This window comes from Suncus etruscus, chromosome 6 (genome assembly GCF_024139225.1).
Source record: "Suncus etruscus isolate mSunEtr1 chromosome 6, mSunEtr1.pri.cur, whole genome shotgun sequence".
In the NCBI taxonomy this organism is placed as follows: domain Eukaryota; kingdom Metazoa; phylum Chordata; class Mammalia; order Eulipotyphla; family Soricidae; genus Suncus; species Suncus etruscus.
Window position 1 is genome coordinate 117,552,731 of NC_064853.1, and position 22,630 is coordinate 117,575,360.

Here is a 22,630-nt window from a genome sequence, read left to right on the forward strand (position 1 = left end):
TATGAAGCTTGTTGCCCCTACCCTGCCAACTTACCTCCTCCAAGCCCCTATCACTTTGGGTTTTTTTTTTTTTTTGGTTTGGAGACCAGCAATGATTAGGGATTGCTCCTAGCTGTGCACTCAGGCATCATTCCTGAATGACTCAGAGGACCCAATGGCATGTCAGGAAACAAGCCCAGGTCTGCCACATGCAAAGCAGTGCCTTCCATTGTACTATCCCTCCGACCATAGCCTACCACTTGGTTTCTAACTGTCCCAGCTGGCAGCTCCTTGCACTTCATTTGTATTGTTATGTTGTGACCTCTGGTTTCTTTGACAGTAGTGCTCAGAACTTCCTCCTGACTCTGCTCAGGGATCATTTCTGCTGGGGCTCCGGGGAAACCTGTGTGGTGCTGGGATTCGAACCCAAAGTCATCTTCATGCAAGAAAAACACCTTCCCCTCTGTCCCCCATTAGTCCTTACAGGGAGTTGGGAGGAGAAAAGGGCACCACCAAAATGGTGCTCTGGAAACCCAGGAGTTCTACTGGTAGTTCTCTACTGACTAGGCCAGTGCTTCAATGCAAGGATTTAAGGCTACGATGCTGTTCATTCCCTTGCGTGGCAGAGATACCTGGGCCACCCCAGTAGAGCTGGGATCTTCACAGCTGCACATGGCCATGCTTAGGGGAACCATGTGTCAGGGATGCATCCTGAGTCAGGCATGCACTAGATTGGCATTCTGACTTCTATTCTACTGTACTTTCTCGTGTGCTCACACACGTGCGTTTTCATACTCAGTATTGGGGTTAGTGTTCAGGGGCCAGGATAGATCCCGGGACAGCCGTATACAATGCAAGACAAGCACCCTCCCTCTTGTACTATCACTCCAGTCCCATATTCTTTTCCATCACTGCATGTACTCTATGGGGAGCTGGAGCTGTCAGTATGTTATTTATTTACTGAAATTCCAAGGAAATTCTGATCTGAGCCATCGGGTAAAAAGAAATGAACCAGTCCCCTCTGCCCCACTTCCCACCCCCCAATTTGGACTTTGTGGTCTAGGAGGTTGGCCAGGGCCATTGTGATAATGCTAGAAGATTCAAGTATTATGTCATGAAGTCACTGCTTGCCTGGGTTTGACTATTTGAGGAGCTTGGAGCAGGCTCATGGCACAGTCATGATCACCCCGAGAACCTTCTTGGAGCTAAGCGCTTGGCAATGGAGTGCAGAGAGGTTCTAGAGAAGTGGACACAGGTGTCTAAATGAAGGGAGGAGGGTTACAAGTGAAGGGCTCTCAGGACTGAGAACCATTTTGCAGACACCGTCCCCCAGAGTTGCTCAGCTCAAGGCATCCCAAACTGGAAGGAGCCTTCAAGTACATGGGGAGGGGGGGCTATCAGCAGGAGTAGTGAAAAACGAATGACAGTGGGTTTCACTGCTTGAGATACAGGACACCTGGAAAGGCTTTTGCCTGGCACATGGTCAACCCAGGCATAATCCTTGTCACCTCATAGGGTCCCCCAAGCCTCCTCAAGAGTGATCCCTGAGTACAGACCCAGGAGTCTGCTTTGAGCACAAAGCCCATAGGAAGCCCTGAGCACTATAAAGGTCTGGAATGATAGCACGGGGTGTAGGGCAATTGTCTTGCACACGACCAACTGGGTTTTAATTTCCAGCATCCCATATGGTCCCCTGAGCCTGCCAGGAATGATTTCTGAGTGCAGAGCCAGGAGTAATCCCTGAGTACCACTGGGTATGGCCCAAAAACAAAACTAGAAACAAGCACAAGAAGAAAATGAGTTTCAAGGAGAGGATAGGGGTGTCAGGGTACATGAGTGGATGCTCTGAAGTGGCTAGGGAGGTGTGCATTGAGCAAAACAGCCTCCCCATGCAGGTCCCACCCCTCCACCACTCTAGAATTAGACTCTCGATTTGGTGCCAGGAACTGTGGGCTAGTCGCTGTCCCCAGGTGAAGCTGATGGGAGAGAGCTCTATAGGTGTGGGATGTCCTGGGGATCATTGTAGAGTCAAACAGAGCAAGTGTTCCCTTAGTCTCTGCATGCCACCCCATGGCTGATTCTCCCCCTCTTCTCCCTCAGGGTACAAAAATTGCCAAATGACAAAGACACAGCAGATAGGGGATGTGGTAAGTAGCCTTAGGGTCCACCCAAGAGCAAAGCCCACTTCATCAGTGCTCAGGTCTTGCTCCTGACTCTGTGCTTAGGAGACCATATGGTATGCCAGAAATCAAATCCATGTCAGCCATGTGCCAGGCAAACACTCTGCCCACTGTACTATCGCTTCCACCCTAGTTTTTCTGTTCGATAGTCAGAGGCTGGCCTTCCTCAAGTAAAATGCAGGGATCCAGAGTGGGGGAGAGAACGGAGAGGGGAAAGTGAAAGCTGAAGGCTCACAGGTTCAAGGCTGGCTAGCAGGGTTTTTGTGGCCAATAGTGGGAGACAAGGCCAACTTGTCCCCCAGAAAAGGCCTGGTGTCAGGATCCTTCTTTGTTTTTGAACCACAACCAGCAGTGGTTAGGGCTTCCTCCTGGTTCTGCACTCGAGAATCACTCCTGAAAGGGCTTAGGAGACCATATGGGATGCTAGGGATCAAACCCAGGTTGGCCACCTGCAAGGCAAGACCCCTTGAACTGTCTCTCTGGTACTAGAGCCCTTTCCCTTACTACTACCCTTCTCTCTGTGCTAGCTGGATGTTCTCCCTGTAGCCCTGCCACATAGGGCTCCCCTCTGCACGTGCCCCTTCCCCCTACTGCCCATAGGAATAGTCTTCTGGATGATTGTGAGGAGGGACAGGGTCCAGCCTGTGTCTGGAGCTTCTGGGGTGATTTCACATGGGGCACGTCTCAGTGAGTTTCCCTGTCATTTCTTCCAGGGCTGAAGAGGAAAGACACTAACGGGTATTGAGCTTCTCCTTACTGTGTGCCAGGCGCAGGCCAGGTACTTTCCCAAATTTCTTGACTTCCATCCTCCCAGCCCTGGGAAGTGGGGCTAGAGTCTCCCATATCCTCTCAGGGGCCGGAAAACTCACATGATTTGGCCCAGGGCAGCTGGGCTGAGTGGAAGCCTGAACTTGCAAGTTACCTTCCCCGGTTTCCCTATCCAGGAGGTTCTTGTGACTCTGGAACCCTTAGTGACCACGTAAGGGTATCCAGGAAATGGGTACAGTCTCAAGGGATCAGTGTGGGAGCAGGTATGGAGCACCTCATCCTTTATTCCATTCAGACACCTCAGATAAGTCCCATGCAAGAACCACAGCAGACAGCTGAGTGGGGAGTGGGGTGCACTTACACAACTCTCACACCCCAAGAAGCTGTTAGAGTTTTTTGTTTGTTTTTAGGCTACACCTGGCAATGCTCAGCACTCGGGAATCACTCCTGGCTGTGTTCAGGGATGTGGGATGCCAGGGATGGAACCTGGGTCAACGCACACATGGCAAGCACTGTAACTGCTGTACTATCTCTCTGACCCCCAAGAAGTTGTTATGGGGCTGCTGACTACCCCAGAATGGTCCTGGGAGAGGTGCTCTGAAAAATGGCCAAGCCTCATTACAGCTGGTGGCTTTTGCAGACAGCCCCTGAGTCCACCTGCCTTTTTCCAAGAATGCCCAAGCCCAGTAGCAGCTGATGGGCACAAGGGCCTGTGTGGGCACCCCTTCTCCATGTCCCTGAGTAGATACATGCCACCAGGACTACTCTACTGAGTCCAGTCGAGGAGGCACTTCACAGAATGAGACAGGCTGGGGACCGAGAATTTGGAGGCATCGTCACTAGAGTGTCTCGGACAGAGAGGGCTCCCTGGTGCCAAGCAGGGTTGGGCCAAACAGGGTTGTTCCTCCCGTGGACAGGTGAGAAGCAAGGTATTCTTCTGGTGCCTCATTTAAGTGGGAGGCATCCACAGGACCCCCTTACCCCCATGCTAAGCCCCAGCCTGGCTGCAGGAACCCAATTACAGGGTATTCCCGAGCTGTGGTGCTTGGGAAACTCTCAGCAGCTGCTGGTAGAGAGTGAGGGTCTGGGGGTGTCCTTAGCAATGACCCAATCTCTGGGGGCTCGGAACAGGGACAGGCTTTAATAGGGATGAATGGGAAGTCTAAGGGAGACATTGATTCAGACCCCCCTCCCCTTTCTAATAGTTGTGAGCACCGTCACTGACAGTCACATTGCTGTGTTGGGGAAATGACTCAAAGGAACAGAGCACAAGCTTGATATATGGGTTCAATCCCTGGCACTGTGCGGTTCCCCCAGCACCACACAGGGCAGGACCCCAGAAAGAAAAAGGAAAAAAAAAAAATCACACGTGCTTATTGCACACCGAGCACCCATAGCTGTTCACATAAGAAGTTGGTCCTGGGACCGGCGATAGCACAGCGGTAAGGCGTTTGCCTTGCAAACGGCCAACACAGGACGAATGGTGGTTCGAATCCCAGCATCCCATATGGTCCCCTGAGCCTGCCAGCAGTGACTTCTGAGTGCAGAGCCAGGAGTAACCCCTGAGTGCTGCCGGGTGTGACCCAACCCCCCCCCCCCCCAAAAAAAAGTTGGTCCTATGCCTTTTGAATTCCAAGACTCATCTCTGATCCTTAAATAAGAGTCTGTCCATTTTATCCATTAGTATTTGCCAAGTCTAGTGACTTGGCATATATATATGGTTTTTGGGTCACGCCCAGCTGCGCTCAGGGGCTTCTCCTGGCTCTGCACTCAGAAATCACTCTTGGCAGGCACAGGAGATCAAATGGGATGCTGGGATTCGAACCACCATCCATCCTGGACCAGCTGCTTGTGAGGTAAATGCCTTACCGCTGTGATATCTCTCTGGCCCTGGAAGAGAGTATTTTTAAAGGTTTGTTAATCAGGGGGACCTGAGCCATCATACTTGTGGGGAGGGCATTTGCCTTTCACACGGCTGACCCAGGTTCCATCCCTGGCTTCCTGTCTGGGTCCAGAGCACTGCCAAGAGTAATTCCTAAGTGCAGAGCCAGAAGTGTGGCCCAAACCACCATCCCCACGTAAAAAGTTTAAAATTCATTTGAGACTTAACCTTACACTTAGTCATGTTTTGAGGTCCTTTTTTTTTTTTTTTTTTTTTTTCTTCTATTTTTGAATTTTTTGATTTTTGGTCCACAACTGGTGACACTTGGGTGTTATTCCTGGCTATGCGCTCAGATATTGCTCCTGGCTTGGGGGACCATATGAGATACCAGAGATCGAACTGCAGTTCGTCCTAGGTTAGCACATGCAAGGCAAATACCCTATTGCTTGCTCCACTGCTTCGGCCCTGTTTTTTTGTTTGTTTGTTTGTTTTTTGTTTTGTTTTTTTTTTTGTGGTTTTTGGGTCACTCCCGGCAGTGCTCAGGGGTTACTCCTGGCTCCATGCTCAGAAATTGCTCCTGGCAGGCACGGGGGACCATATGGGACGCTGGGATTCGAACCGATGACCTCTTGCATGAAAGGCAAACGCCTTACCTCCATGCTATCTCTCCAGCCCCCTGTTTTGTTTTTTAATTTAAAAATTTTTTGTTTTTGTTTTTGGCCTGCCTGGTGGTGCTCAAAACTCACTCCTAGCACTATGCTCAGTTGGGATCACTCCAGCTAGGCATCAAACCTAGGTCAGCTATATGCAAAGCAAGTGCCCTATTCACTGTACTATTGCTCCAGCCGTATATTAATATATTTAAAATAAAGATAGCTGTATTGGGGGCTTGAGCAATAGCACAGTGGATGGGGCATTTGCCTTGCATTTGGTCAACCCAGGTTCAATCCTGGCATCCCATATGGTCCCCCAAGTCTGCCAGGAACAATTTTTTTTTTTGGTTTTCGGTTTTTGATTTCTGGACCACACCTGGTGATGCTCAGGGGTCACTCCTAGCTTGGGGGACCATGTGGGACGCTAGGGATCCAACCCAGGTCCGTCCTGGGTCAGCTGCATGCAAGGCAAATGCCCTACTGCTGCGCAATCGCTCTAGCCCCCCAGGAGCGATTTCTGAGTGCAGAGCCAGGAGTAATGCTGGTGTGTGACCCTCCCCCATTCCCCCATAAAAACCCTGTATTTTCTCCTGCTCTCCCTCACATTTCTGTATCTGGCTTACTTAGACAAGACCTGAGTTCCCCTTTGCTCCTTCATTTATCTGTTTCAGCACATGGTTTGGCTGAGAGCAGACATAGAGTGCAGCTGGACAGAGAGTTTAGGAAGAAAGTTTTGGGAAGCCCGTTTAATAGCCTTTCCAGGTGTTTGGGGGAGAATCTATATCTGGAATTAGCCCTGTCCATGAAGTGAGTTTTGGGGGCATGGGGGTCATGTTCCAGAGTCCCAGCAGTCCATTTCGTTGACTCTGCCAACTAGGTTTGGTGGTTCATTGCAATAACCTGTCCCAGGATGCGATTCTACAGGGGGCCAACTATGTGAGGGACCCCCCAGTAAACCCCTCGGGACTTAAGGGCTTACAGGCTTCCAGGTCTGTGCCTGGTGATGCTTGAGGGTCATATAGTCTGGGGGATTGACCACTGATCCTGGAGCCCTACCCCCTGTACCCCAGTATCCCCTGGGCCCCTTTGTTTTCATTCCTATTAAATCTGTTAGGCTGTTTGAGGAGGTGGCTTGGATGGTTTGGTTTGGGGTTCTGCTTTGTTTTCATTTGTTTGCACCATACCCAGTTGTGCTCGGGGTTCACTCCTGGTGGGTTTGGGACCATACAGGATGCCAGGGATCAGACCTGTGTCAGCTGTGTGGAAGGCAAACTTCCTGCCCTTTATATGATCATTCCACCCATTGTGTGATTGGTAATGGGACCATGACAGTCGTGTTCAGGAGCTACTCCTGGCTCTGTACTCAAGGCTCATTTTAAGCATTGATGGGAGAGATATGGGGATATGGGTGCTGTGGTAGGGGAGGTCAGCTGTGTGTAAAGCAAGTACCTTAACTCTGTACTACTCTCCCAACACCCAGGCGGGTTATATTTTATCACCAAGGCATTATTAGTCTGACCTTTGATGATTTCTTTTGTTTCGGGGTCACATCATTACTCCTGCTCTGCCACTCAGTAATAAACTCTTAGTAGGCTCAACCATAAGGGAAGCCGGAGATTGATCCCAGGTCAGTCAAGTGCAAGGCAAGCAGTGTACCTGCCATACTATCTTACAAGTCTCCTTTGATGTTTTTTTAAATTGTGTTTTGTTTGAGGGCCATGCACCCAGCCATGCTGGAGTGGTGCTGTATTCCTCCCAATTCAGGGGACCATGTGGTGCCTGGTTCCAACCTGGTTCTCCAATATATATACATACACTTGGCCTACTTTCAGCCCATCAAATTCTTTCCTTGTCCCTCTCTCCTTCCCTCTCCTTCCTTCCTTCCTTCCTTCCTTCCTTCCTTCCTTCCTTCCTTCCTTCCTTCCTTCCTTCCTTCCTTCCTTCCTTCCTTCCCTCCCTCTCCCCTCCCTCTCTCCCTCCCTTCCTCCCTCCCTCCCTCCTCCCTCCCTTTCCCACCACTCACCCAGAGATGCTCAGGACTTACTCCTGGTTCTGTGCTCTGGACCACATGGGATACCTGGGATTGAACCTGGCTTGACCATATGCAAGAAAAACTCCCTCCCCACGGTACTGCAGGTGTCAAATGGTTCAATCTCTATACTTTTTTGTTTTGGTTTGTTTTGGAGTCACACCCAGCGGCACTCCTGGCTCTGAGCTCAGTTACTCCTGACTCTGCGCTCAGAAGGTGCCCCTGGCAGGCTCGGGGGACCATATAGGATGCCGACATTCAAACCAGGTTCCGTCCTGTGTTGGCTGCGTGCAAGTCCCTTAACCCCACCAGGAGTGATCCTTGAACACAGTCAAGAGTAAACCCTGAGCACAGCTTGGTGTGGTCCACAAACAAACTGTAAAGGAAAGTTTGGGCTTGGAAGGAAGATTTAGCACCCCAGTTTCAGAGCTGCTGAGAAGCTCACTTGCAGTTTGGATTTCATTTTGTAGCCACACCTGGAGATGCTCAGGGAGCACTCCTGGTAGGATTCAGAGAACCCTATGAAGAAGGTGCTTTTATTGTCTCCAAAACAGGGACATGGAGCCGGAGCAATAGCACTGTGGGCAGAGCAATTTCCTTGTACACTGCCGATCTGGGATGGACCCAGGTTCAATTCCCCAGCATTCCACTTGGTCCCCCCAGCCTGCCAGGCATGATTTCTGAGCACAGAGCCAGGAGTAACCCCTGAGTGCCACCAGGTGTGTCCCCAAAAACCTAAATAAATAAATGTTTAGGAATAAAAAACAGGGACTTGGGGCAGTGCCATTTACCTTAGAGATTTAGGGGTGCCCTGAGCCAGCTGGATTTGAGAAGGTGATTGTTTTCAGTATCCAGAGACAATAGAGATGAGGGCTGGAAGGACTGGCCTATGATATAAAGCTTACCACAAAGAGTGTTGAGTGCATTTAGAGAAATAACTACACGAACAACTATCATGACAATGGTAGTGAGTGAGAGAAATAGAATGCCTGTCTTGAAGACAGGCAGGGGGTGGAAGAGGAGGGAGATGGGGCATTTGGTGGTGGGAAGGTTGCACTGGTGAAGGGGTGTGTTCTTTTGATGACTGAAATCCAACTACAAACATGTTTGTAGTCATGTTGCTTAAATAAAGATATTATTTTTAAAAAATAAATTTCAACAAGGAAAAAAATAGGTGGCTGTTTTCCAGAAAGATGGTAGCATAAATTTGAATGGTGGGATGACAAGCCTTATTTCTTTGCAAAAACGTTTCCAGGTTGTGGATAAGTTTGGGGGCTTGGTACCACTGCAACTCAATGGTTTGAAACACACTCTTTTGGGAGGGGAGCTTGGGTCACATCCAATGGTACTCTTGGTTCTGCACCTCAGGGCTTACTCTTGGAAGGACTTCTGGCATTACAGTGCCAGAAATTGAACCCAAATTGACGGCATGCAAAGTAAGCTCCCTCCCCACTATACTGTCCAGCTCCATCATTCCTGGACCTCTCCATGGACCAACCAGGCCCAGGGTTGAGTGGAGGTGTTGCAGCTTAGGTCCTGTAGTCCTCATGCCCAGACTACACTGGGCATCTTGGGGAAATGGCTATTGTACACACCTTCAGTATTGGGGGACTGTGATTGCAAATAAGTGGGTGAATCGGCTGTGGTCTATGCAACTCTTAGAAAGGACAAAATGAGGGCTGGAGAGATAGCACAGTGGTAGGGTGTTTGCTTTAGACGCAGAAGGACAGTGATTCGAATCCTGGCATCCCATATAGTCCCTCGAGCCTGCCAGGAGCGATTTCTGAGCGTATAACCAGGAGTAACCCCTGAGCACTGCTGGGTGTGACCCAAAAACCAAAAATTAAAAATTAAAAAAAAAGAGAGAGAGAAAGGACAAAATAATGGAATTGCAGCCACATGAGAAGAACGAGCATATTCTGAGTCAAGTCATGAGGAAAGGGATAGAAAAGATCTTCATAGAGGGGACTTAAAGGTATACACTAAAGTAATAACAAAGGACCAATGGCAACACAGCAGGGAAATCTACATAATGGGGGGGTTTGAAAAGTAGGGCTTTGGGGTCCTTGAGAGGGGGATGTGGGTGCACTGTTGATGGGTTTGGTGTTGGAATAATGTGCACGAGAAACCATTAACAGTACTATAAATCACAGAACCTCATGGGGGAAAAAAAGATTGGGTAGGTCCAAAGCAATAGTACAGCAGGGAGGACATTTACATTGCTCACTGCCAACCCAAATTCAATCTCTGATTTCCTTTTTTTTTTGGTTTTTGGGTCACACCCACCTGTGCTTAGGGGTTACTCTTGACTCTATGCTCAGAAATCGCTCCTGGCAGGCTCGGGGGGACCAAATGGGATGCTGGGATTCGAACCACCATTCTTCTGCATGCAAGGCAAATGCTCTACCTCCATGCTATCTCTCCGGCTCCTCTCTGATATCTTTCTAATACCCCAGCACTGCTAGGAATAATTTTTGAGCTCTGTCAGGTGTGGCCCAAAAATAAATAAAAAGGTTGGGGAGTTTGTAGATCTAGGACAGTGGGTAGGGCACTTGTCTTGCAGGCAGCTGATCCTGCCTGTTTTCACAGCATCCCGTATGGTCTCCCAAGCCCTCCCATGAATAATCCCTGAGCACAGAGCCAGGAATAAACACTCGTGGGTGTGTGCCCCCCCCAAAAAAAAAATTGTGAAAATCTGGAGAGAAGACAGTGGGAAGGTCACTTGCTTTATACTCAGCTCAATTACTTTGAATTCTTGACACCACATAGAGTTCCTGGAGCTCCGGCATCTCATATGGTCCCCTGAGCCCACCAGAAGTAATTCTTCAGCATAGAGCCAGTAGTAACCACTGAGCTCCTTGAGGTGTACCCCCCAGAATAATGGGGACCAGGGGGACTAGAAATATGCCCCAGATGGAAATGCCATGAATTTATTTCCCTCAGCCAAGTTCTCAGGAGATTCAGAAACCCAGTCCTGTAAGGATACCTTAGTTGAGCCAAGCCTGCTCCTCTAGGGAACCCCCCCCCTTTTTTTTTTTTTTTTTTAATTTCTTTCATTATATTTCACACAGGTTCCGGGCCCTGGGGCGCAGACCTGCTGCCTTCTATGCCGCCGTGCTCACCGGGGCTGGGACGAGAGCCCTAGCCAGAATGGGCTGGTGCTGCCCGGGGAGCAGCTGCCCGCAGACTTCATGCCTAAGCTGGTCAAGAACCTCCTGGGCGAGATGCCACTGTGGGTGTGCCCGAGTTGCCGCCGGGGCATGGAGGATGAGGAGAGGCAGACAGGGCGTGAGCACGCACTGGCGGTAGGTACCTACTGCAGAACTGGGGTGGGAGTTGGGGGTGACCCAGACGGGTGGGAGTTGGGGGTGACCCAGACATGTTCCTCATGGGCCTTCCATTTCTGTCTCTGGGTTGGCCCAGCACAGATCAGGCTACAGTCAGACACTATCTAGTTTCTGGCAACAGAAGTTCAGGACAGGGAATGCAGCTTGAATAAGTGGCATCACCCTCCTGGGCACTCCCCAAGTCTTTGTACCCCAGCTCCATTGATCTCCATTCTCCAGGAGCCCCTCAGCTCCATCTCTTACTTCCAGTCCCTAACTGTGGGTGTTGATGTTTTGAGCAGGGTCCAAATGTCTCTTCCATGTGCACTCTTGGCTTTGCCTGACCTAGACCTTGACCTTTCCTCCCCATCTCCAGATCTCCTTGTCCCACACATCCTGCAAGTCACAGGCCTGTGGTGGTGACTTTCACTCTTCCTCGTCGTCGTCATCCTCTTCCTCCTCTTCCTCCTCGTCCTCGTCCTCATCTTCTTCATCGTCGTCATCTTGTCACGGGAACTCCGGGGACTGGGACCCCAGCTCGTTCCTCTCAGCGCACAAGCTCTCAGGCCTCTGGAATTCCCCACACCCTAGTGGGGCTGCGCCAGGCACATCGCTTGGGAGCTTCCCACCCAGCCCCGGTGAGTCCCCCGGTTCGGCATCAGGCTGTAAGCACCTTATCAGAGCTATTAACTGGTATTGGAGCTGGGAAGTCTTGAAAGGGTTCTGAGAGAGGTCCCTTGGGAGCGCCTGATTAGATCCCGTAAACCCTGCCACACTGACCAGCACACCAGTGGCCATGGGCTTCCTTATCTCCTCTTAAGGGGTTAAGGGGCAGATATCAGGTTGACATGGGTAAAACCTTGAGTTTGCAACCCACCATGGTACAAATGAAAGAAACAGGTACAGCAGGTAGAGAGCTTAACTTGCACATGGCTAACCAGAGTTCAATCCCTGGCATCCCAGTGCAGAGCTGAGAGTAAGCCTTGGTTGTGGGGAAGGAAGAGAGGAAGTGAGGAAGGAGAGAGAGTACAGCAAAGTAGGGCAGTTGCCTTGCACACATTTGACCTGGGTTTTGGTCCTTGGCATCCCATAAGGTCTTCCAAGCACCACCAGGAGTAATCCTGAGTGCAGAGCCAAGAAGGAAGAGAGGAAGGGAAGGTGGGAGGAAGAGAAGGAAGGGAGAGGGAGGTGATAGGAAGGAAGGGGGAAAGGGAGGGAAGGGAAGAGTTGGAGGGTCTGTACTCAGCATGGCCCACCCTGGGAAGCTGGCAGTAAGGAGTGGCAGGTGATTGGCCAGTTGTACTGGCACACCGCTATCTCTCAGACCCACCCTTTGGGGATGCCCCACCCAGCACCCAGATGCAGCAAAATCTGAGTCTGGGTCTATGACTCAAACTGTTTGATCTCAGGGAGGAGGTTTCTGTCCCCAGATTAAAATACCATCAAGCCAGTTTGGGGGAAAACCAGCTAGAACTAGAGTCAGAAGCTTTTCTCACTTGGATCCAGCATGCCAACACTGTTGATAGTTACTGCAGGACCCGAGTATGCAGGGGCTTGCCCCTCTGACCCCATGTTCCCCCACCCGCCCACAGGTGAGGGGCTCCCCCTCTCGGAGCATCACAGGAGTGCAGACCTCACCGCTCCACCCAACAGCCCCACCGGCCACCACCCCCCACCAACATTGCTCATCCCGCCTCACCCTGGCGCCTTCGGCTCCCCGCCTCACCCCTACCTGCTGCCTGCCACCCCAGCGGCACCTTTCCCTGCCCTCGCCTCTGAGTGCCCTGTTGTTGCTGCTGCCGCCGCTACTGCTGCCACCACCCCGCATCCCCCAGGGCCATGCCAGAATTCCCACCTGCCCAGCACCAGCATGCCGCTCCTGAAGATGCCTCCACCCTTTTCAGGGTGCAGCCACCCCTGCAGCGGGCACTGCAGTGGGGCTCTCCTGCCTCCCTCTGCCTCCCAGCAGCTTCCTGGCACTCACAGGTAAGACAGTAGCAAGACTGATGTGCGCTGGCACATACTTGAACTTTTGTTTTGGGGCCACACCTGGTGATGCTCAGGGGTTGCTCCTTATGCTGGGCTTAGGAATTAATTATTCTTGGCTGTGCTCAAGGGACCAACTGGGATGCCAAAGATTGATTCCAGGTTGGCTGCGTGCAAGGCATGTGCCCTTCCCACTATACTGTTGATCCAGTCCCTGCACTTGAATTTGGTCTTGGAACTTAGAGACCCTGCCAGGGCATATCACCCTCTCTCTCCCCACCACCACCCCACACTCTGCTTTTCATGGTGCCCATAATCAAGGAAATTCCCACCGATGCCTTTTGAAAAACCAGCCACAATTTAGAAACATAAACAAGGGCTAGACAAGGGGTGGCAAACAAGTTCGACACAAAGAGCCAAATTTTAAACTGTGAGAGTCAGAGAGCCACACCATGCAGTGACCTGCCAAAACAGAAAACACACAAAAGCATCTAATTTTAACAATAATATATCAAACACATATTGCATTTTGCCTTTTTTTTTTTTTTTTTTTTTTGGTTTTTGGGCCACACCCAGCGGTGCTCAGGGGTTACTCCTGGCTGTCTGCTCAGAAATAGCTCCTGGCAGGGGACCATTTGGGACACCGGGTTTCGAACCAACCACCTTAGGTCCTGGATGGCTGCTTGCAAGGCAAACACTGCTGTGCTATCTCTCCGGGCCCGCATTTTGCCATTTTGAGTGAGGGTAAAAATCCTGCAGTGATGGTGAGGGTGTGCCGCGTCCTCCACACCAAGAACTAACGGCAAGATGTGATCCAACATGTGACACACGGGTCCCCTGCTCACTGGCCTGTGCAGTTGTTTCCGAGGGATGGGAGATGGGAGGACGCAGCCTGGGGGCAGGATTACATGCTTGGAGATCTCTCCTCAGAGGTCCCTCCTCAGAAGCAGCATAACAAAATCCAAACTTGGCAAAAAGCCACAGTATACAAAATAATGGTAAGAGGCAAAGAGCAGCATTCATTTTGGCCGGGAGCCGCATGCAGTGCCGCGTGTTCACGACCCCTAGGCTAGATAACTAGTACAGCAGGTAGGACTGTGAATGACACATCACCAAGGTCAGCCTGGGTTCAATCTCCAGCACCCCAATGCCACTCCCCTCACCAGCACCACCAGGCATAATCACTGAGTGCAGAGCCAGATGGAAGTCCTGAGTGCCATTGGGTGTGAACTTCAGGCTCCCCTCCAAAAATTTATACAAATAAGGGGGGAAAAACCTTTGCAAACTCAACCTGAGGGGCTGAAGCAATAGTACAGTGGGGAGACATTTGCCTTGCACATGGCTAACCTGTATTTAATCCCCAGAAACCTGTATGCTTCCCAGAACCTGCCAGGAGTAACCCCTGAGCACTACCAAGTATGGCCCCAAAATAAAAACCAGGGCCCGGAGAGATAGCACAGCGGTGTTTGCCTTGCAAGCAGGTGATCCAGGACCAAAGGTGGTTGGTTCGAATCCCGGTGTCCCATATGGTCCCCCGTGCCTGCCAGGAGCTATTTCTGAGCAGACAGCCAGGAGTAACCCCTGAGCACTGCCGGGTGTGGCCCAAAAACCAAAAAAAAAAAAAACACCAAAATAAAAACCAAAGAACTTCTTTTCATGATATGGAGATAGTACAGAGATCAGGACATGTGCCTGGTGGGTGTCCAGCCCAGATTCTTTTCCTGGCATCACATGTTGTTCCCTTCCTTACCCCCCAACACACACACACAAAGAGCATCTCTAGGTGTAGCCTTGGAGACTCCCCACAGTTTAGGGTAGCCCATGTATCCCCAGCACTTCAGAGCCCAAGCTGCATCGTGTTCTCACAAAAATCATTGGCAGGACCCCCTGACCCCATAAGCACCATTTGAGAGGCCTTAACCTTCCCAACCACCCCCCAAAAAAAAGAGGAAAAGAAAAGAAAAACCTCTCTTGGCATTCAGTTCTCCCTGATGGTTCTGTGTATAAATGATGTAACTAGGGGCTAGGAGATAGCTCAGGGGACTGAAGCACAGATAGATTTACTGAGGTTTGTTTTGTTTTTTGTTTTTTGTTTTTTTTTTTTCTGTTTTTGGGCCACACCCAGTGATGCTCAGGGGTTATTCCTAGCTGTGCACTCAGAAATCGCTCCTGGCTTGGGGGACCATATGGAACTCCAAAGTCTGTTCTAGATCAGCCAGGTGCAAGACAAACTCCCTACCACTATGCTATCGCTCCAGCCCAACTGGTTATTTTTTATTTTAGGGCCACACCTGGCAGTGCTCTGGAATCACTTCCGGCTGTGCTTGAGGGAACCATATGGGGTGCCAGGGAATCAAACCCAGGTCAATCACATGCAAGGCAAACACCCTACCTATTGTACTATCACTTCAGCCCCATAAGGCCCAGATTTAATCCCCTATATTACAAGGTCCCCAAGTACTCAGCTGTCAGTGGCCTCCGAAAAAAAAAAAAAACACAAATGTTAATCTCTGTTTATACATTCTCTGGAACACTTGTTTCTTAGTATATGTCAGGGGTAGTTAAAATTAAGAACACAATTAAAGGGGCCGGAGAGATAGCATGGAGGTAAGGCGTTTGCCTTTCATGCAGGAGGTCATCGGTTCGAATCCCGGCATCCCATAAGGACCCCCGTGCCTGCCAGGAGCAATTTCTGAGCCTAGAGCCAGGAGTAACCCCTGAGCGCTGCCGGGTGTGACCCAAAAACCACACCAAAAAAAAAAAAGAACACAATTAAAATTCTCCCACAGGATTTCTGAGAGATAGTACGTGAGTTAAGGCACAAGCCTTGCATTGAACCCAGTGAATCCCCAAACCCCTCTAGGTATGACTCCCCAAAAACGAAAGGTTGGCAATATTTTGCATAGGTGCAGCAAAAGTTTGGAAAAGCAAAATAAAAACAAACTTTTGGACTTAAAAACAGGTTGCCACTATCCAGGGCTGTTATTCTACAATCCCTACCCACGAAGCATCCTGCCTTAGTGCCAACTGCAGACTCCAGGCACAGTAATCTGTTTAATCTTATAGTCTTTCTTCAAGGCTCTTGGAAAATTTCTCCTCAAACAAAGTTTGTGTCGTAAAGTGATCTTGAGTCTCTTGTCCTCTGTAGGAACATTCTGTTAGAAGGGGGTCTGTCCCAACCCTCTTCAGGGTTGGAATAGACTCCAATTTCAGAACTTTTATAGGTATAGAGAGGAAAGACCAGACTGTGGCTAGCTGGTGCCAATTCAGGGTCTTGTACTGGTAGATGGTCTACTAGAGTAGATGCAGAGAACCATGCTGGTCCCAAGGTTCAGGGAGTAAATGACTGATGTTCAGGTCAAGTCACCAAGGCAAATGTTCAGAGTGGAATGCCCCCTGTAGTAGGAAATTATTGAGTCTTCATCCCTAATGGATAAAAACTCCTCTTAGTTTCTAATATTCTTTAATTTTAACATGCTTGTGCAAAAGAAACAGTGCCGTAGGATACTATTGTGGCCTACTGGGAAGATAATAAACCAACAAATCCTATCCTGGCTCTAGCAAAATCACAAAAAGACTTCATGAGTACCATCTTTACTCTTTTCTAACAATTTCTACTAGCATATCAAAAAGGGAAAGCATAATATACCATAGAGCATATATACATGTTAAAGTTAAAGAGATACACTTAAGAAGTAAACAAAGAGGTTGTACATATCCCCTAAGTCTTTTTTTTTTTTTTTGATTTTTATAAAAATACGGAACGCTTCATGAATTTGCTTGTCATCCTTGCGCAGGGGCCATACTAATCTTCTCTGTATCGTTCCAATTTTAGTATATGTGCTGCCAAAGCGAGCACTCCCCTAAGTCTTTTGAGATAACCTGAGGAGAGTAGATAAAGTCTGGATCCCAAATGCAGTCCACAATGCAGTCTTGTGGAGTGTGGAAAAATGGCTCACAACATCACAGATCAGGAAATGTCCTAGATTTGAAGATCTCTCAATAGCTGAAACCAGTTGTAAGCAGTAGATTATGGTGAACTGAAGTAGTATAAATTGACCACCAAGAACACATCAGCAATAGCAGTGTGCCCGCCTTTTTTTTTTGAAAATGATTTACAGTTCAAGAACTCAAGTAATTTTGATAGCAGCAGCCAAAATGATTACATAGAGCAGGTGACCTTCATGTAGAATGAACCACGAAGAGGATCATGAACAGTTCACATGCTAATGGTGCTGCCTGAGTCCTGCTTTCCATGCAGTGGGTGATCTGCAGCAAATTCAGCTGGGTTGATCTATATAGATCCTACAAACTTATACGGGATCATTACCATTGGCACCAGCATGACCACTGTGGCACAGTGGCATCATCTTCCTGGGAAAAAGAAATGGTCATATACAGAAAGGAAAAGCTAAATATAATATGGACAGACATTACATATAATACAGACAAACATTAAACATAGAGTTAGCCACCTCGCACACACTCACAATAGGTTAACCAAAAATTTGACAGAAATGAAGGGAAAAAAAGCAGCTAAATAGTTAAAAGCACTTCAAAACATAATAGCCAGCAACCTAGGTAGAAGAAAAACTTCAAACTCACAAAAATTCATCCAAATGTCAAGTAGAGAAGATCTGAAAGAGAATTACATATACATGCATGGAGAACTCTACTACAAATAGTGAGCAGTAACTCTATAATATATCGAGCAAAGATTGGGAGCACTGAAAAGGGAGTTCACATCAAAAAGTGACATCTTGCCAAAATTATGCATTCATATTCCATCCTGAGAACTAAACTGAGGAAAATAAAACAGTAGTATTAGAATATAAAAGTAGGGGGCCGGGCGGTGGCGCTAAAGGTAAGGTGCCTGCCTTGCCTGCGCTAACCTTGGACGGACCGCGGTTCGATCCCCCGGTGTCCCATATGGTCCCCCAAGCCAGGAGCAACTTCTGAGCACATAGCCAGGAGTAACCCCTGAGCGTTACTGGGTGTGGCCCAAAAACCAAAAAAAAAAAAAAAAAGAATATAAAAGTAGGGGCCCGGAGAGATAGCACAGCGGTGTTTGCCTTGCAAGCAGCCGATCCAGGACCTAAGGTGGTTGGTTCGAATCCCGGTGTCCCATATGGTCCCCTGTGCCTGCCAGGAGCTAGTTCTGAGCAGACAGCCAGGAGTAACCCCTGAGCACCGCTGGGTGTGACCCAAAAACCAAAAAAAAAAAAAAAAAAAAAAAAAAGAATATAAAAGTAACTTGTTAAAATATACCTTAAAATAATATGGAGAAATATTAATAAAATGCGGAAGTCTTTTGGAAAATCCATGTGTAAAAAGAATATGATTATATAAAATCCATAAGTAGTTACAGTATTGGAGAGTAATAAAAGCAAGACAAGATTCACCAGAAGGATCAGTGTTTTTAAGCCCTTTCTACAATCATACGTGTGGAGAAAACCATACAGCATTGGTGAAAACTGAAAAAGAAGGGAAATGATTAGCTGGAAAAATAAAATCACATCATTCATTGTAGGTCTCTGAACAGTGTAAAAAAGAATGTATGCTGTTGTGAATTTCACTGACGTGTTGGGGACTTTTTTGATCTTCTTGTCATCAAAATTGATCCAATGTTGTCTTGTAGCAAGTTTACAATATGATGTAGAGTGTCCATAGTAAACTTTACCATAATGGTTTTAAAACTGATAAATTGTATTTCTCAATTTTGTTTTTATACTTAGGGGTAAATTCTGTTAAATTAAGGTCTTCTAAAGGAATATTCACATAAGTGTGCAGTTTTTTTTTTTGTTTTTTGTTTTGTTTTGTTTTGGGGTCACACCCGGCAGCGCTCAGGGGTTACTTCTGGCTTTATCCTCAGAAATCGCACCTGGCAGGCACAGAGGACCATATGGGATGCTGGGATTCGAACCACCGTCCTTCTGCATGAAAGGCAAACGCCTTACCTCCATGCTATCTCTCTGGCCCCAGGTGTGCAGTTTTTTAATTTGCCATCCAAACGCAACAAATTTCAAATTATTAGTATTGGTGGCAGTTTCTATATGTGTGTTTTCTTCAAAAAAAAATCCCTCTTAGTGTTGCAGAAGTTGCAATGCACTTTTTTATCATCTCTCAACTCTTCTTTGAAAAATTCAATAAGGCATTCCTGTAATGTACATTTATCTGTAGATGTGACAGACAGGGACAACTGAACATCTCATAAACCTCAGATTTTTGGTGGCATATGAGGCACTAACGTATGGATTTGAGCTGTCCTTGAAGGAGCATAAATAGCAGATTCGTGTACTGTTTGTTTTCTTGCCCAGATTGTTTAGATTCAGTGTCCATAGGTGATTAGTTTTGCCTGTCACAGAACTTTCAACAAATCCTGGTGTAGGCCATCTATAAGAAACATCAATAGTTCATGAGAATCCTGTTGATTGTGTCCAGCAAACTGGCCACTAAGCAGACCAAGAGTTATGTTGAAGCTTTCGGGATTAATATATCTGTGATACCATTTCCCATGGTTTTGATGGTCTGACTAAATTCTTCTGCTAATTTGCCTTTCTGTCCCATAGGATTTTTCCTGTTAATATCCTTTTTATAATAATTCTGATAAAAAATACTATGTCAAGTCTCAAATTTAATACAGGCATTGCAGTATTGAGTTCATGTAACAAGAGTTTCCTACATTTTGAAGCCCAGTTAGGGCAGATTTCTGTCTCTCCTGTTGTGTTCCTGGATGTATAGACTGATCACTATTATCAGTCTCCCTCAGTTGTGAAGTGTGAGTGTTAAGTCTTTGTTACCTTTCACGGAGGTTTCAGTGACATTACTGTTGTCAGTCTCTCAAGTATTTTGTATTTGATCTATGAAGGAGGGTTTTTAGTCACAGCAGTCTGAACCGGGTCATTTGTGCTTGACCAGTTTCTGACAAGATGTAATGGGACCCAGAATTTCTTGGGAGGGTGGAGATATCCAGCTGTCCATTTTTCATCAACCTTAATCCAGACAGGGATATGGATTGTTTCCTGTTTTTGAATGTCTTCTTTAAAATGTATTTTAGCTGCAGTGTAAGGTTCCCCTTGGGGTAAATTCAAGTAGTTTAATTGTAGAATTGTAGAATTCAAGTAGTTTAATTTTAGTCAGTGACAAAAGGTCAGTTGGTGGCAAACCTCTTTTTCTGTTTTTTCATAATTGAGTTTTTTTTTTTGTTTTGTTTTTGTTTTTGTTTTTAGGCCACACATGGCGGTGCTCCGGGGTTACTCCTGGCTGTCTGCTCAGAAATAGCTCCTGGCAGGCACGGGGGACCATATGGGACACCGGGATTTGAACCAACCACCTTTGGTCCTGGATCGGCTGCTTGCAAGGCAAACGCTGCTGTGCTATCTCTCCAGGCCCCGTAATTGAGTTTTTAAGGTTCTGTGAGCCCTTTCCACAATGGCTTGTCCACAACAGTTATGGGTTATTTCTTACAAAAGAATTCAAGTTATACTCATGTGGGCAGGGCCATTATCAGTTTTTATGGAATATACTTCCATCACAGAAAAACATTGCAGAAGGAAACTACAGACTGCTTTACCCCTTTGAGATGACATAGGTATTGCCCATATAAATCGGGAATGTGTCCACAATATGAAATTTGGGGGAAAAATGTGTATAAGTGACATCCATCTGCCAAAGTTTGTTAGTCTGTAAACCTCTAGAGTTTGCTCCTGCAATGTGAGTTTTTTTAATGGTGCACAGATGGTACAGTCTTCTACAATTTTTCTGGCCTGCCTCCATGAACTCTGATAATTTACATGTAGATGGTGTGCATTTGTATGAAGAGCTGAATGTTCTTTGAGAGGAAGTTTTAAAAATAGTTATTGCTGGGCCTGGAGAGATAGCACAGCAGCGTTTGCCTTGCAAGCAGCCGATCCAAGACCAAAGGTGGTTGGTTCGAATCCCGGTGTCCCATATGGTCCCCCATGCCTGCCAGGAGCTATTTCTGAGCAGACAGCCAGGAGTAACCCCTGAGCACCGCTGGGTGTGACCCCCCCAAAAAAAAGATAGTTATTGCTAATAGGTCAGCAGTTGTATTCCCTTGAGCCAATCGGTCTTGGTAATCGTGAGTGGACTCTAATATGAGTGATGAAGATGGGCTCATTTCATTTCTGGAAAATCTACTGTAATTAAGTAAATTCTGTGTTATTGGGTTATTGGCATTGAGAGAGGCTGTGGTTATGGTAGGGCACAGACCACCACGTAAGCAGAGTCACTTACAATGTTACATGGGGGAGCAAATAAATTGGGATTGCCAATTCCACTTGTTGGGCAGACTTAAAATTAGTGTGGAACTTTTTATTTTATTGAATCTCCAGAAATCCCTCCTTTCCCATTTTGAGATCCACCGATATAAAACACTTGAGCACCAAGGTATAGGAGAAGACTAAATAATTGAAGAAATAACAAACTGGTTTTCTTTTTAAAAAAATGCCCCAAGCCTTTTCTGCTGGGTAATGAGAAGAGATTTCTCCTGAGAAGTCAGAAAGAGCTCTTTGAAGAGATTCATTAAAGGGCAGGATGGATTCAATCTCCTTTTTTGGTATAGGTAAAACTATTGTGTCTGGGTCAAAACCCAGCAGAGAAACCGTTCTGAGTCTTGCTTTGATAATAAGCTCTGAAATCAGTTCTAAATAGGACACCACTGAGTGAGATTGTTTATTACTTAAATAAACCCATTCCAAAGGTCCTGATAGTTGAGTAAGTGTAGCTGTGAGAGACTCTTGTTAGGAAGATCAAAAGAACCACCTCTTCTCCATGTACAAATCTGGAAAGATAGTACTTTTGAAGTCTATCCAAGAAAATGTCCAATTCTTTCTGGGTGGCAGGGGTTAAATGCCTCAGGCTATTTAAGGTGGGTTCTCCCTCCAGAGTTTGAAAGAGATTAGTCATTCTGAATTAGGAATTCCAAGCACAGAATGAACCCAATTAATATCACCTAAAACTATTTGGAAATCATCAAGCATTCTGAGGGTTTTTTGTTTTTGTTTTTTTTGATTAATGGAAATCTTTTGCAGGCATATATAAGTTTGGTCTAGAATGAAGCCAAACTACTGATAAGGTGGCATAATCTGTATTTTTTTCTGTCACTATTTTTAGCCCTGATGCTTGTAAACAGTAACAAGAGTACAAATTGTGTAAATCAGTCTCATTGTTCATTGTCAACAAAATATCACTGTAGGGGCCAGAGTGGTGGCACAAGCAGTAAGGCGTCTGCTTTGCCCACACTAGCCTAAGATGGACTGCGGTTAGATCCCTCTGCATCCCATATAGTCCCCCAAGCCAGGAGCAATTTCTGAGCACATAGTCAGGAGTAACCCTGAGTGTCATCGGGTGTGGCCCAGAAACCAAAATATATATATTATGCTCTCTTTGGCAGCACATATACTAAACTTAGAATGATACAGAGAAGATTAGCATGGCCCCTGCGCAAGGATGACACGCAAATTCGTGAAGTGTTCCATATTAAAAAAATATATACACACACACACACACACACACACACACACATCATCAGTGTAATGATAGATGATAGCCTGAGGGAACGTTTCACAAGCAGGGCTCAAATATTATCCACAAAAAACTGGCACATTTTTGGGGAATTAGCCATCCCCTGAGGTAAAACCTTCCATTGAAAATGCCTATTTGGTTGCGTATTCTGTGAGGGAACTGAAAATGCAAACTGCTTTCTATCATCTAGGTGTACAGGGATATAGTAAAAAACAGTCTTAAATTTATTATTTTCAAGGGCCAGTCCTTTGGAATAACAATAGGTGAAAGTAAACCATTTT

The 22,630-nt window shown here is 47.1% G+C and overlaps 1 protein-coding gene and 2 non-coding genes across 3 annotated transcripts in view; 2 read left to right on the plus strand and 1 right to left on the minus strand.

Moving 5' to 3' along the window:
* The window catches only part of FAM193B (family with sequence similarity 193 member B), a 45,896-nt gene that overhangs the window by 5,352 nt on the left and 17,914 nt on the right, over positions 1 to 22,630 (plus strand). Inside the window, exons 2-5 of the mRNA XM_049775794.1 lie at positions 3,572 to 3,586; positions 10,563 to 10,796; positions 11,194 to 11,455; positions 12,410 to 12,803. Coding sequence (XP_049631751.1) covers positions 3,572 to 3,586; positions 10,563 to 10,796; positions 11,194 to 11,455; positions 12,410 to 12,803 — 905 coding nt within the window. The remainder of the gene's footprint in view (positions 1 to 3,571; positions 3,587 to 10,562; positions 10,797 to 11,193; positions 11,456 to 12,409; positions 12,804 to 22,630) is intronic.
* On the minus strand, positions 16,556 to 16,662 carry LOC126012952 (U6 spliceosomal RNA). The gene has a single exon (XR_007497293.1). It is a non-coding gene; the product is annotated as a U6 spliceosomal RNA (small nuclear RNA).
* Positions 22,203 to 22,309, plus strand: LOC126013084 (U6 spliceosomal RNA). The gene has a single exon (XR_007497417.1). It is a non-coding gene; the product is annotated as a U6 spliceosomal RNA (small nuclear RNA).